The following is a 13,843-nucleotide window of genomic DNA, read 5'->3' on the forward strand; positions in this document are numbered from 1 at the left end:
TATATATATATATATATTTATTTATTTATTTATTTATTTATTTTTTCTGCAAAATTTCATCTAAGGAAATATGATTTTTATGTTATGCTATGATTGCATACAATTGGGATGAAACAAAGGATGTCTAAAGGGTCTTATATGTAGAAGATGAAGGGTGGTGAATGAAGAGTCACGCTCCAAAACTTAGCAACCATTACCAAGGGTCGCAGCTTTTGCTGTAGCCCGCGCACCGCTCAAGCGAGAATCCTAGGTGCTGAAAATTTGATTTTTTCCTCAAACTTTGGATTACACTTTTTCATTCACCCAGAATTGATTTTTAGATTCCAAATATATCACGATTTCTACTCAACGATTATATCAAGTTAGTCAATTTATTTTCCTAATTTGAATATCAAATCAAGTTCGAATGTTTGACCGAAATTGACACGAATGTCACCTTTCACATTTTTCATGGTTTCATACTTAGCCCCCGTTTGTTTCCCATTCTTTCTTCATTAAAATGAAAAATATGACTGCTATTCATCACATTTAGTCACCAAATTTGAATTTTTATTTCTTATGTGGGTTCAAAATGATTATATTTTTCATTTTCATTCTTTCAAAAATGGAAAACAAACGGGGCCATAATCAAATTTTTATCTCGTTGAACAAAATTTCAACACAAAATGGGATTTGATTGAAGGTATTTGAATTATTAAAAAGTGTATTTCAAACACTTGATCTGATAGTCCTAAATGTTGCACTTAATGACGGTGATGTTTGCTAGCCCATGTTCGTTTCCCATTTTTTCTTCATTAAAATGAAAAAATGATCGTTATTCATAACATCAAGCCATCAAATTTGAATTTTTATTTCTTGTGTGGGGCCCATAATGACTATATTTTTCATTCTCATTTTTACATTAATGTGCACCAAATGGGGATTGTTTCCTTTGCATGCAGCCTTGAAAATTGTTTTCATTTAATTGAAGCTAAAATTTTGTGAAATTTTTATTGGGATAAATTTCTCCATTTCTTGCTCCGAAAGATTAAGGTTTGAAAATGCCATTTGCCTTTATAATAAATCACTATTCTATCCCATTAAGTCTACGATGTTGATATCAGATTAGTTAGCTTTTAACAATACATTCCATTCCATTAAATTATTAGGGAAGTCAAACATTGAATTAGAGAATTATGACCTCCATTTATTCTATTTTGTTGACTACTAGTTCTGCTGTACAAAATTGATTACAATTGACAATTATATATATTTTGAAAATTCAAACTATCAAAAGTATTTGTGCATTACAAATAAAAATGATCTAGAAAATAAGAAGATTTTTTTTATTATTTTAGGAAAAAGAGAAATAGAAAATATCAAGAAATTATTTTCTAGTTTTGGTGCAAGTGGAGGTACGGTCCAAGTTGGCATCATATTATGATGTCAATAGGTAGACAAGTGCAATTTCTTTCTCTTATTAAGCACTTTGGGTGGTTGTGGCAGCTACGCAACTTTTTAAACTTTGACTTTATACACAAATTCGTTTGGTTCTCGTTTTTTTTTGTCAAATTTTAATAGTTGAAATAATATTTTTTTTAAATGTGTGGTAAAAAAAAATGAATTTTTTTTATTTGTATGTAATATTATTTTATGAAAAATTGTGTAGTTAAAAATAAGAGAGAGAGAAAAAGAATGAGGGCCAAACGAGGTTCATAGACAGATTGAGACCAAAGAGAGCATCCACCATCTGTAAAGCAAAAGCGGGCATGGATGATATATGGTCACAAAATGTAAAATTTAGGAATAATTTTTCGAGGTTGGATGTTCGTTAATAATCTTAGATGGAATTTATTCTTTGAACTAACGAGGTTCATGTTTTAAAGTTGAGACTATTCATGTTTTTTTTTTTTTTACCCTAAAATATATAGCATTTATTTTTTGGAGATTAAAATCAAAGTTTTAGTACATTTTGATAAAAATTAATGAAATGTGTGGTTGCAGGGATGGCAACGGGTGGGACCTTGCTCCGTTTACGTTCTCATTTATTTATTTATTTTATAATTTATTTTATTGTCTCAATTCATTAAAGTGCGACAATAATATAGTTATTAAAATTTTTAATTAATTAATTAATTTTTAAAAGTTAAATTATTCGAATATATTTGATAAATTAAAGTTTTTATTATTTATCATATTCCTTAAATAATCTTAATTGTGATTTTTTATTAGAATTAATAAAATTTCATGGAACTTTCCATTTAAGGTATTTAATTTTTACAAAAAAAAAAAAATTAAAAGGGGCGGGATGGGATGGGTGTTACCCTTACCTGCCTCGGGACGAAATTCTCATAACCCAACCTAACTCGAATATCTGATTAAGCGAGGATGGGATGGGCCTCATGAGTATTGAGTTTGACGAGCTTTTTTGTCATCCCTATGCTGTTGAAAAGTTATGAAACCTTAAAATTAATTATTAAACTTAATTTATATTTTAATTCCTATAAAAAAAGTTATTAATCTTGACTCTTCCGTTACGACACAGTTTTGAGTTTCCCATATATTGACGGGCCGACAGTTTTTGAAAAATCACACCTTTGACCAAAAGATGAGCTGATTTTGATTTTTAAATTTTCATATACTTGCTCATCAAGCAAACCTTTTTTCGGCTCTAAGAAAGAGTAGTTATAGACCCGCACCAGCACCCGTATCTATATATTGTACTATAAAAAAGTTGGTTCCAACCCCCTTCACTAGTAACTTAAGAGTTTGCTTTCTCATTTTGTGCGGTATCGAGAAGCCCTGCCCAGATCCCTTTATCAACCTTTTAAGTAAGTCCTTCTTCTGACTAAGTTGAGTTTTCAGCTACTTTTGCAGGATTTCCAACATTTGGTAGTATTTTTTGAAGATAAATGTGATGATTTCCATATCTTCACGTTACTTATTGTCTGTCTTCACGGGTTCTCCGTTAGTTAAGCTTATGCTTTCAACATCTCTGTGTGAAAGGGAAAGCTTATTATTGACGTCTCCCTGTTTTGGGTCAAAATAAGTAGGTAGAAATCAGAATCTATTCTATTATGTCCTGTTTGGTCTCCACTAATTTCATTTAATTATATTTCATTTTTTTTTCTATTTTCAACCACACAATTTTTCATAAAATAATATTACATATAAATAAAAAACGTTTCCATCTTATTCAACGACTCATTTTTTCAAAAAAATACTATTCTATTCATTTTTCATTTCCATGGGGGACAAACAGGGCCAGTAGTTTCTATGCTGCAACACAGCTTTGTCATCTTTAAAATGATAATTTATGGTATGTGACCTTGACAATCACTAATTTGTAATATGACTCCCTCATTTTCTTCTTCTCTGTATCCGTCTTTTCTGTAGACTTACAGCTGCTCCTGCTCGAACAAGCTAGAAGCAGTTAATACTATGGCCGTAGAGAATAATGAAGGTGAGGCCTCCACCTCAGGCTCAGGGAGCCATGGAGGCCAAAAGGACTCGCCCAAAGATTCCACGAATTCGATTCCATTTTACGAGCTATTCACGTTTGCTGATTCCTATGACAAAATTTTGATGATTGTTGGTACAATTGGTGCCATTGGAAATGGACTGTGCCTGCCTCTTATGTCAATTCTTTTTGGAGAATTGATCGATTCTTTTGGACAAACCCAAACTACAAACATTGTTTCAGTTGTTTCAAAGGTAAAGGGAAGTCTTTCATTTTCAAATTATATTTTTTTATGCTTTAAGCGATGCCATTGAATGTTTCTACTTCTGTGATGTCCATAGTTCCACAAGTAAAAATACTCTTATTTTATGGCATTTTAGGTGGCACTAAAGTTTGTGTATTTGGCTTTGGGATGTGGTGTAGCGGCATTTCTCCGTAAGAAATCCTAACCAGATTGAATGTAAACACATTAGTATGTTATAGATTTTGAAATTTTAGCACTAAAATTGGTTGTATCTTTTGGTGTTTCCTAGAGGTGGCTTTCTGGATGATCACCGGGGAGAGACAGGCTGCAAGAATCAGAAGTCTTTATTTGAAAACTATATTGAGACAAGATGTTGCTTTCTTTGATAAGGAAACAAATACGGGAGAAGTTGTTGGAAGGATGTCTGGTGACACCGTTCTTATTCAAGATGCAATAGGCGAGAAGGTATTACTTCTTAAACATTATGTTGTTAATTATCAATCCCACCAAAAAGACTCAAGCTTGTTTCCAATGCTAACGTTTTTGGTTTATCTATATCTTACTGCAGGTTGGAAAGTTTATACAGCTGGTCTCAACATTTTTCGGAGGCTTTGTGATTGCCTTTATTCAAGGATGGCTTCTTACCCTTGTCATGTTAACGTCTATTCCTCTGCTCGTGATATCCGGTGCAGTTATGTCCATCGTCTTATCCAAAATGGCGTCTCGTGGCCAAAATGCATATGCTAAAGCGGCAATTGTGGTTGAACAGACAATTGGCTCCATTAGAACAGTATGCTAATAGCTTAGATGCTAATACCTTAGGATTTAGTTTGTTCCTTTGCAAAACGTAAAAACTTATGATTAAGCGTAGGCATCTAGCTTAGCTCGTTAGTTTTCCTTTGTATAATTAAATCACTAGTTTGATTTCAATCCAGGTTGCCTCATTTACTGGGGAAAAGCAAGCCGTGGCTGATTACGACAAGTCCCTTGCGGAGGCTTACAAATCAGGTGTAAATGAAGGCTGGGCTAGTGGGTTAGGCCTTGGATCCGTTATGTTCATCATATTCTGCAGTTACGCTTTAGCTATTTGGTATGGTGCAAAGATGATCTTGGAGAAGGGTTATAGTGGGGGTGACGTACTCAGTGTAATTGTTGCAGTGCTAACTGGTTCCATGTGAGTTAGCATTCATGTTTTTGCTCTACAGTGTTTCTAATGACTTGTTTTGAATCTGAATTATGTGATATGCCATTTCAGGTCTCTAGGACAAGCATCTCCCTGCATGAGTGCATTTGCTGCGGGTCAAGCTGCGGCCTTCAAGATGTTTGAGACTATAAATAGGAAACCAGAGATTGATGCATATGATACCAAAGGAAAGATATTGGACGATATTTGTGGAGATATAGAATTGAGAGATGTCTATTTTAGTTATCCAGCAAGACCAAATGAAGAAATATTCAAAGGACTCTCTCTATTTATCCCTAGTGGCACAACTGCAGCTTTGGTTGGACAGAGTGGAAGCGGGAAATCGACTGTGATTAGTTTGATAGAGAGATTTTATGATCCACGTGCTGGTGAAGTTCTGGTTGATGGAATTAATCTCAAAGAATTCCAGCTCAAGTGGATTAGGTCAAAAATAGGTCTTGTCAGCCAAGAACCTGTGCTTTTCACAGCCAGCATCAAGGACAATATTGCTTATGGGAAAGACGGTGCAACCCATGAAGAGATTAGAGCTGCAGCTGAGCTAGCAAATGCTTCTAAATTCATTGATAAATTACCCCAGGTTGGGCGCGGTTTGGTTTGGGTCGATTTCGACCCCAAGTTGAAATCGAAACCAAATTAATTTAAGAATTTTGTTGCCTTTTTTATGCATTATGTAACTGGACTGTCTAAGTAGGGAAAAAAGGTTAAATATAACATAATGAGCTTATAAAAAGAAAATTTCAATGCTATTACTTACTAACAATATTATAGAATGGAAAGAATCGAGATATTACTTACTTATCTTTTGATTTTTATTTTTCTTAGAAAAAGGTAAACATGTAATTGGGTTAGATTGGTTCGGTTAATCAATGGTTTGAGGTTTCAAATCATGGCTGAACCGACACATCATGGCTTTGTTTAAAAAAACAAAATTAAACTAATTATCTGTGTCAGATTGACCAAAATCGAACCGAGTCGGTTCGGCATGATAGGTTCGGTTGGTTTTTCGGATTTTTTTGCCCATGCCTAATCCTTCTACTAAATTTAATTCCTAGACTTTAACAATTTGAATTGACATATGTACTCATGAGTCTAATAGAACTCAATTAACATGTCTTCACTTCAAATATTCTCTTGGCTTCCTAAATTTAGGAGTAAGTGTATTGTTTCTTACCATTATATATTGAATTTTGTGCAGGGACTCGATACCATGGTTGGTGAACATGGAACTCAGCTTTCTGGTGGTCAGAAGCAAAGAGTTGCCATAGCTAGAGCAATCCTAAAAGACCCAAGAATTTTACTTTTAGATGAGGCAACAAGTGCTCTAGATGCAGAATCTGAGAGAATTGTTCAAGAGGCTTTAGACAGGATAATGATAAACAGAACGACCGTTGTTGTTGCACATCGTTTGAGCACTGTTAGAAATGCCAATATGATTGCGGTCATTCACCAAGGAAAGATGGTTGAAAAAGGTATACTCCAAAATTTAAATAGACTTTATATTTTTTTTTATTGCTTTTCTTGGGCAAAACCATTGTTGGGTGGTCAAACATTGGGCCCTGGGTGGATCACACGTATTTCTTATGGATTTTTGGGCAAAAATTCATTGATAACCTAAGCTTTGATACTAGTATTGAGTGGTTTTGGACCTTCTCGACTCCAAAAGCTAACTCAAGGGTCAGGGTTTTTTTCACACTTATAAATTGACTACTAACTCCTTCAACAATCGACGTTGGATAACCTCAATAACCATTAGTGCATAACCAATTATATAATTTGTTATAATTCAGAATAGACCTGAAACAACTTTGTTGAAAGCAGAATAGCTCTGAAACTAATTTGCCGAGAGTCTTACCAAATAATTAAAGAACGAGAAAATATGGTTAATATGAAAATAATGGATCACATAACAAACTAGATTTTTGTGGAAAAAGAGGAGAATTTATCATTCTAGGAAACTAAAATTGTCTTGACAAGATGTAATTCTCTGAATTTAAATTTGAACAATTCTCTCAAGTTTCTAGTATATACAATAATGATGTAATTGCTATGTTGAATCTCTTTGGATGACTCTCAAATTCAATCAAATAAATATGTGTAATGCCTCACGTATTTATAATACAAGATTCCCTAATATGCTAGAAGAATTAATACATAAAGAGAGTGAAGTCCTAATACATGGATAAAACCAATAATGAAATATTTGGGATGAAATAGGAGTAAAAAATTTTCAAAAAAGGAAATCATTATCTTTTTCATTCTTGAACTCCTTTAAAACTTTTTCAAATCTACTACTAACTCTCAATACTACTCCAATAGTATTTCCAATCAAAATACCCATTAGAATTTGAATTACAGTCTAATTCTAACATAATCGTTCTCAATAAATCACGTTTACTTGATTGCAAAAGATTTCGAAATACATCATGCAGTAATATCAATGGAAAAGTTATCGCCCCTGCTCATTGTGAAAAAGAAAACCATATTAATTGGAACTTCTTTTGAACGGTGCAGGCACACATTTTGACCTACTCCAGGATTCTGAAGGAGCATATTCGCAGCTCATACGCTTGCAAGACATATATAAAGATTTCGACCAACATGTTGATGAGAAAGACAAATCTGACATCACTTTAGAATCTGGCAGGCGATCAAGTCAAAAAATGTCAATTCAGTATTCAATCAGCCGGGGTTCCTCTGGAGATGGAAATAGCAATCGCCATTCATTGTCAGTTACATTTGGCCTACCTGCAACGCTTAGTGTCCCAGAAACTGAATTAGCAGTTACAGATACAGCTTCTCATAAAACATCAGAAAAGCATTCAAAAGTCCCAATCCGACGCCTTGCCTATCTCAATAAGCCCGAGGTACCTATTCTGATAGTTGGAGCTATATTTGCTATTGTAAATGGTGCTATCATGCCAACTTTTGGTATATTACTTTCCAGTGTAATTAAAACATTCTTTGAGACACCGCATAAATTACGAAAAGATTCCAAATTTTGGGCCCTAATGTTTGTGGTTCTTGGAGCTGTATCATTAGTTGCATATCCAGCAAGAACATATCTTTTTGGTGTGGCTGGGAATAAGTTGATAAGGAGAATTAGATTGTTGTGCTTTGAAAAGGTGGTTAGCATGGAAGTTGGTTGGTTTGATGAGCCTGAACACTCAAGTGGAATAATTGGAGCAAGGCTTTCAGCTGATGCTGCTACAGTTCGCGCTTTAGTTGGTGATTCACTTGCACAGATCGTGCAAGACACTGCTGCTGCAGTCGTCGGACTGGGTATAGCTTTTGAAGCAAGTTGGCAGTTGGCACTTATCATCGTTGGTATGGTACCTTTGATTGGATTGAATGGATATGTACAAATCAAGTTCATGAAGGGGTTCAGTGCAGATGCAAAGGTTTGTATCCAATCTAACAATCATTTATTTTTTGGGCTCATATCTTCTAAAATTTTCTAGATAAATAGTAAGACATGAAAAAGATATGTTATCGTAGAAAGTAGTAAATTAACCGTGTAAATTATCAGCATTTACCCATTCGAGGACACAAACTTTAGAAGACACAATAATTTCCTAAAAACTATTTTTTATAATGTTCTTCATTATTGTTCTAAATGGCTGCAGGCAATGTATGAGGAAGCAAGTCAAGTTGCAAACGATGCAGTTGGAAGTATCAGAACAGTTGCTTCCTTCTGTGCAGAAGAAAAGGTGATGAATATGTACAAATATAAGTGTGAAGGCCCTATGAGAAATGGGATAAGACAAGGATTGATTAGTGGGATAGGTTTTGGTCTATCTTTTTCCTTGCTATTTTTGGTATATGCTACTAGCTTTTACGCAGGAGCTCAACTTGTTGAGGATGGAAAAACAACATTTTCAAATGTCTTCCGTGTATGTCTGTTTTCCACTTTTGTATTGAATTTCTTATGTTATAGTGAGAATGCAGAACTTAAAAATTGACAGGAATTCTAAAATTTATATATGTTACAGGTTTTCTTTGCTCTAACTATGGCGGCTGTAGCAATTTCTCAATCGAGCTCTTTTGCTCCAGATTCAAGCAAAGCCAAGACAGCTGCTGCTTCTATATTTGCTATGCTTGATAGGAAATCTAAGATTGATCCAAGCGATGAGGCTGGCACAACACTTGAAAGTGTTAAGGGAGAAATTGAACTGAAACATGTGAGTTTCAAGTATCCAACCAGGCCGGATATTCAGATTTTTCGGGACCTTTCCTTGGCAATTCACAGTGGCAAGGTAATTTGATCTTTTATAGCCATTATTTCTATTTTAAATAAATTTGCACCTGAGAAAGACAGTTTATATCTGTTTGTAGCGTAATTTCATACAAGCTAAGTTCTAACGTTGTTATGGGCGGGTCTAATGTTTCAGACAGTCGCTCTGGTTGGAGAGAGTGGAAGTGGGAAATCAACAGTGATTTCATTACTGCAAAGATTTTATGATCCTGATTCGGGTCATATTACACTCGATGGAATTGAGATTCAGAAGTTTCAACTCAAGTGGTTAAGGCTGCAGATGGGGCTTGTCAGCCAGGAGCCAGTTCTGTTTAATGATACAATCCGAGCCAATATTGCATATGGAAAGGATGGAAATGCAAGCGAAGCAGAGATCATTGCCGCATCAGAGCTAGCTAATGCCCACAAATTCATTAGTGGATTGCAACAAGTATATAATTCATAATCGTTATTCCTATGAAATATGAATTATTTAAAATTTAAAATTTTGATGTTATAATGCTAAATCAATGCAGGGATATGATACTATAGTGGGAGAGCGAGGGATTCAATTGTCAGGAGGACAGAAACAACGAGTAGCCATTGCACGGGCAATTATAAAAAGTCCAAAGATAATATTACTAGACGAGGCGACTAGTGCCTTGGATGCTGAATCTGAGAGAATAGTTCAAGATGCACTTGATCGAGTAATGGTGAATAGGACTACAGTTATTATAGCACATAGGTTATCAACAATCAAGGGAGCAGATTTAATTGTCGTGGTTAAAAATGGAGTTATAGTGGAGAAAGGTAAGCATGAAACTCTGATAAACGTTAAAGATGGTTTCTACAAATCACTGGTTTCCCTTCATATGAGTGCTTCGTCTTAATATAATAACCAGCGCAATGTATGGTTCAATTTCTGAAAAATATAAATATATGAATTGTTTTTATGTCACTTAGTAAAAGAAGGTGCCGGACGTGAAGTCAATTTTGTAATGTTTCTAATTGATTATGCATTTTTGGCAACTCCAAAGTCACATGTGAACTTATAAGATCAGGAATATTTATTTATCAATTGTATTCAACAGATAAGCAGAATAGTTTTCTATAGCTTATCATGGTCCCGTTATTCTACTTTTAGAAGGCGGGAAAGAGGAAATAATCTTTTTGGCATATATTAGTCGGGCGATGGCATCATGGATGACATTTCTCAATTTCTGAATATATAGTTGTCGATGGTGTTGAAGTTCTACAACATATGCATGCATTGCATATATGCAATTAACCTTAATGTCAAGATCTTTAGAATTCATGATTTTTCACATATGAATTTAATCGATCAAGAAACATGCCTTAATTCATGGTAATAATTGAATAATTTAAATCTATAAAAGAGAAACTAGTGAAATAAAGAAACTGTTCTCTCCCATTATCTATCTGTAATTTAACGTTTTAACGTGAAGTCAATTTTGTAATGTTTCTAATTGATTATGCATTTTTGGCAACTCCAAAGTCACATGTGAACTTATAAGATCAGGAATATTTATTTATCAATTGTATTCAACAGATAAGCAGAATAGTTTTCTATAGCTTATCATGGTCCCGTTATTCTACTTTTAGAAGGCGGGAAAGAGGAAATAATCTTTTTGGCATATATTAGTCGGGCGATGGCATCATGGATGACATTTCTCAATTTCTGAATATATAGTTGTCGATGGTGTTGAAGTTCTACAACATATGCATGCATTGCATATATGCAATTAACCTTAATGTCAAGATCTTTAGAATTCATGATTTTTCACATATGAATTTAATCGATCAAGAAACATGCCTTAATTCATGGTAATAATTGAATAATTTAAATCTATAAAAGAGAAACTAGTGAAATAAAGAAACTGTTCTCTCCCATTATCTATCTGTAATTTAACGTTTTAGTTTATGTGTTTCTCTCCCATTATCCAGCGATTTTAAACCATTATTTCGACATAATTCCTTCCATGTACTAAAATATTAGTCCCTACTTAACATTACACGCAATGAGATGTTTAATAATTGCATTATAATAATGTATTCGAAAGGACTATCCTTTTCAGTGGTCACATAATCCTCATGTACATGTACCAACAATTATGACAAGAATAATATTGTCAAAAATAATATATAAATGAGCTCAAAGTGTCAATACACAAACACCATAAATTACATAATAATGTCAATGATCATTTTCAATAATGTCAATTCTCTCGACATGTTCATTAAATATCTTTGGTAGCAATCCTTTTGTTAATGGATCTGTAATCATAAGATTCGTGCTAATATGCTCAATTTACACCTTTTATTTTTGAACTTCTTCTTTAACAGCAAAGTACTTCAATTCCATGTGTTTAGCACCTTTAAAGTACTTCTTGTTCTTTGAAAAAAAGACTGCTGCAGAAATGTTACAATAAAGTTTCAGCGGCTTGGCAATATTGTCAATAATTCCAAGCCCTGAAATAAAGCTCCGCAGCCAATTTCCTTGAAAGCTTCTATAGTAGATAAAGCAATGATAGAATGCTTCACATTTTTTCATGATATAGCCCCTCGAGCCTAGAGGAACAGATAATCAAATGTGGACTTTCTAGTATCCACACATCCAGCAAAGTCCGAATCTGAATACCCAATGACCTCCAAGTTATCAGATCTCCTATAAGTGAGTACGTGATCTTTCGTTCATTGCAAGTATCTCAATACTTTCTTTTCAACTTTCCAATGATCAAGTCCCAGGTTATTTTGATACTTGCCCAGCATTCCGACAGCAAAACTGATGTCTGGCCTGGTGCAAGTTTGTGCGCCGCATCAGAGCTAGCTAATGCCCACAAATTCATTAGTGGATTGCAACAAGTATATAATTCATAATCGTTATTCCTATGAAATATGAATTATTTAAAATTTAAAATTTTGATGTTATAATGCTAAATCAATGCAGGGATATGATACTATAGTGGGAGAGCGAGGGATTCAATTGTCAGGAGGACAGAAACAACGAGTAGCCATTGCACGGGCAATTATAAAAAGTCCAAAGATAATATTACTAGACGAGGCGACTAGTGCCTTGGATGCTGAATCTGAGAGAATAGTTCAAGATGCACTTGATCGAGTAATGGTGAATAGGACTACAGTTATTATAGCACATAGGTTATCAACAATCAAGGGAGCAGATTTAATTGTCGTGGTTAAAAATGGAGTTATAGTGGAGAAAGGTAAGCATGAAACTCTGATAAACGTTAAAGATGGTTTCTACAAATCACTGGTTTCCCTTCATATGAGTGCTTCGTCTTAATATAATAACCAGCGCAATGTATGGTTCAATTTCTGAAAAATATAAATATATGAATTGTTTTTATGTCACTTAGTAAAAGAAGGTGCCGGACGTGAAGTCAATTTTGTAATGTTTCTAATTGATTATGCATTTTTGGCAACTCCAAAGTCACATGTGAACTTATAAGATCAGGAATATTTATTTATCAATTGTATTCAACAGATAAGCAGAATAGTTTTCTATAGCTTATCATGGTCCCGTTATTCTACTTTTAGAAGGCGGGAAAGAGGAAATAATCTTTTTGGCATATATTAGTCGGGCGATGGCATCATGGATGACATTTCTCAATTTCTGAATATATAGTTGTCGATGGTGTTGAAGTTCTACAACATATGCATGCATTGCATATATGCAATTAACCTTAATGTCAAGATCTTTAGAATTCATGATTTTTCACATATGAATTTAATCGATCAAGAAACATACCTTAATTCATGGTAATAATTGAATAATTTAAATCTATAAAAGAGAAACTAGTGAAATAAAGAAACTGTTCTCTCCCATTATCTATCTGTAATTTAACGTTTTAGTTTATGTGTTTCTCTCCCATTATCCAGCGATTTTAAACCATTATTTCGACATAATTCCTTCCATGTACTAAAATATTAGTCCCTACTTAACATTACACGCAATGAGATGTTTAATAATTGCATTATAATAATGTATTCGAAAGGACTATCCTTTTCAGTGGTCACATAATCCTCATGTACATGTACCAACAATTATGACAAGAATAATATTGTCAAAAATAATATATAAATGAGCTCAAAGTGTCAATACACAAACACCATAAATTACATAATAATGTCAACGATCATTTTCAATAATGTCAATTCTCTCGACATGTTCATTAAATATCTTTGGTGGCAATCCTTTTGTTAATGGATCTGTAATCATAAGATTCGTGCTAATATGCTCAATTTACACCTTTTATTTTTGAACTTCTTCTTTAACAGCAAAGTACTTCAATTCCATGTGTTTAACACCTTTAAAGTACTTCTTGTTCTTTGAAAAAAAGACTGCTGCAGAAATGTTACAATAAAGTTTCAGCGGCTTGGCAATATTGTCAATAATTCCAAGCCCTGAAATAAAGCTCCGCAGCCAATTTCCTTGAAAGCTTCTATAGTAGATAAAGCAATGATAGAATGCTTCACATTTTTTCATGATATAGCCCCTCGAGCCTAGAGGAACAGATAATCAAATGTGGACTTTCTAGTATCCACACATCCAGCAAAGTCCGAATCTGAATACCCAATGACCTTCAAGTTATTAGATTTCCTATAAATGAGCATGTGGTCTTTCGTTCCTTACAAGTATCTCAATACTTTTTTTTGCAGCTTTCCAGTGATCAAATCTCGAGTTAC

At 34.0% G+C, this 13,843-nt stretch overlaps 1 protein-coding gene across 3 annotated transcripts; it reads left to right on the forward strand.

Annotated features, from left to right (window-relative positions):
* Nucleotides 1-2,678: 2,678 nt before the first annotated feature.
* Nucleotides 2,679-12,726, forward strand: LOC111412471 (ABC transporter B family member 4-like). Of its 3 annotated transcripts, XM_023043405.1 has the most exons (14): nt 3,281-3,298; nt 3,376-3,693; nt 3,820-3,874; nt 3,973-4,148; nt 4,252-4,473; nt 4,619-4,857; nt 4,939-5,464; nt 6,083-6,356; nt 7,399-8,285; nt 8,511-8,777; nt 8,877-9,140; nt 9,276-9,547; nt 11,980-12,001; nt 12,087-12,726. In XM_023043405.1, the coding sequence occupies exons 1-14, from the start codon at nt 3,296-3,298 to the stop codon at nt 12,438-12,440; spliced, it is 3,879 nt and encodes a 1,292-aa protein (XP_022899173.1). In that variant the 5' UTR covers nt 3,281-3,295; the 3' UTR covers nt 12,441-12,726. The 3 variants fall into 3 exon arrangements, with proteins under 3 accessions (XP_022899174.1, XP_022899173.1, XP_022899172.1); XM_023043406.1 differs by lacking the exons at nt 3,281-3,298; nt 11,980-12,001; nt 12,087-12,726 and adding exons at nt 2,679-2,810; nt 9,655-10,294 and having other exon boundaries at nt 9,276-9,569; XM_023043404.1 differs by lacking the exons at nt 11,980-12,001; nt 12,087-12,726 and adding an exon at nt 9,655-10,294 and having other exon boundaries at nt 9,276-9,569.
* The last annotated feature ends 1,117 nt before the right edge of the window (nt 12,727-13,843 follow it).

Source organism: Olea europaea, chromosome 16 (assembly GCF_002742605.1).
Source record: "Olea europaea var. sylvestris chromosome 16, O_europaea_v1, whole genome shotgun sequence".
Classification (NCBI taxonomy): domain Eukaryota; kingdom Viridiplantae; phylum Streptophyta; class Magnoliopsida; order Lamiales; family Oleaceae; genus Olea; species Olea europaea.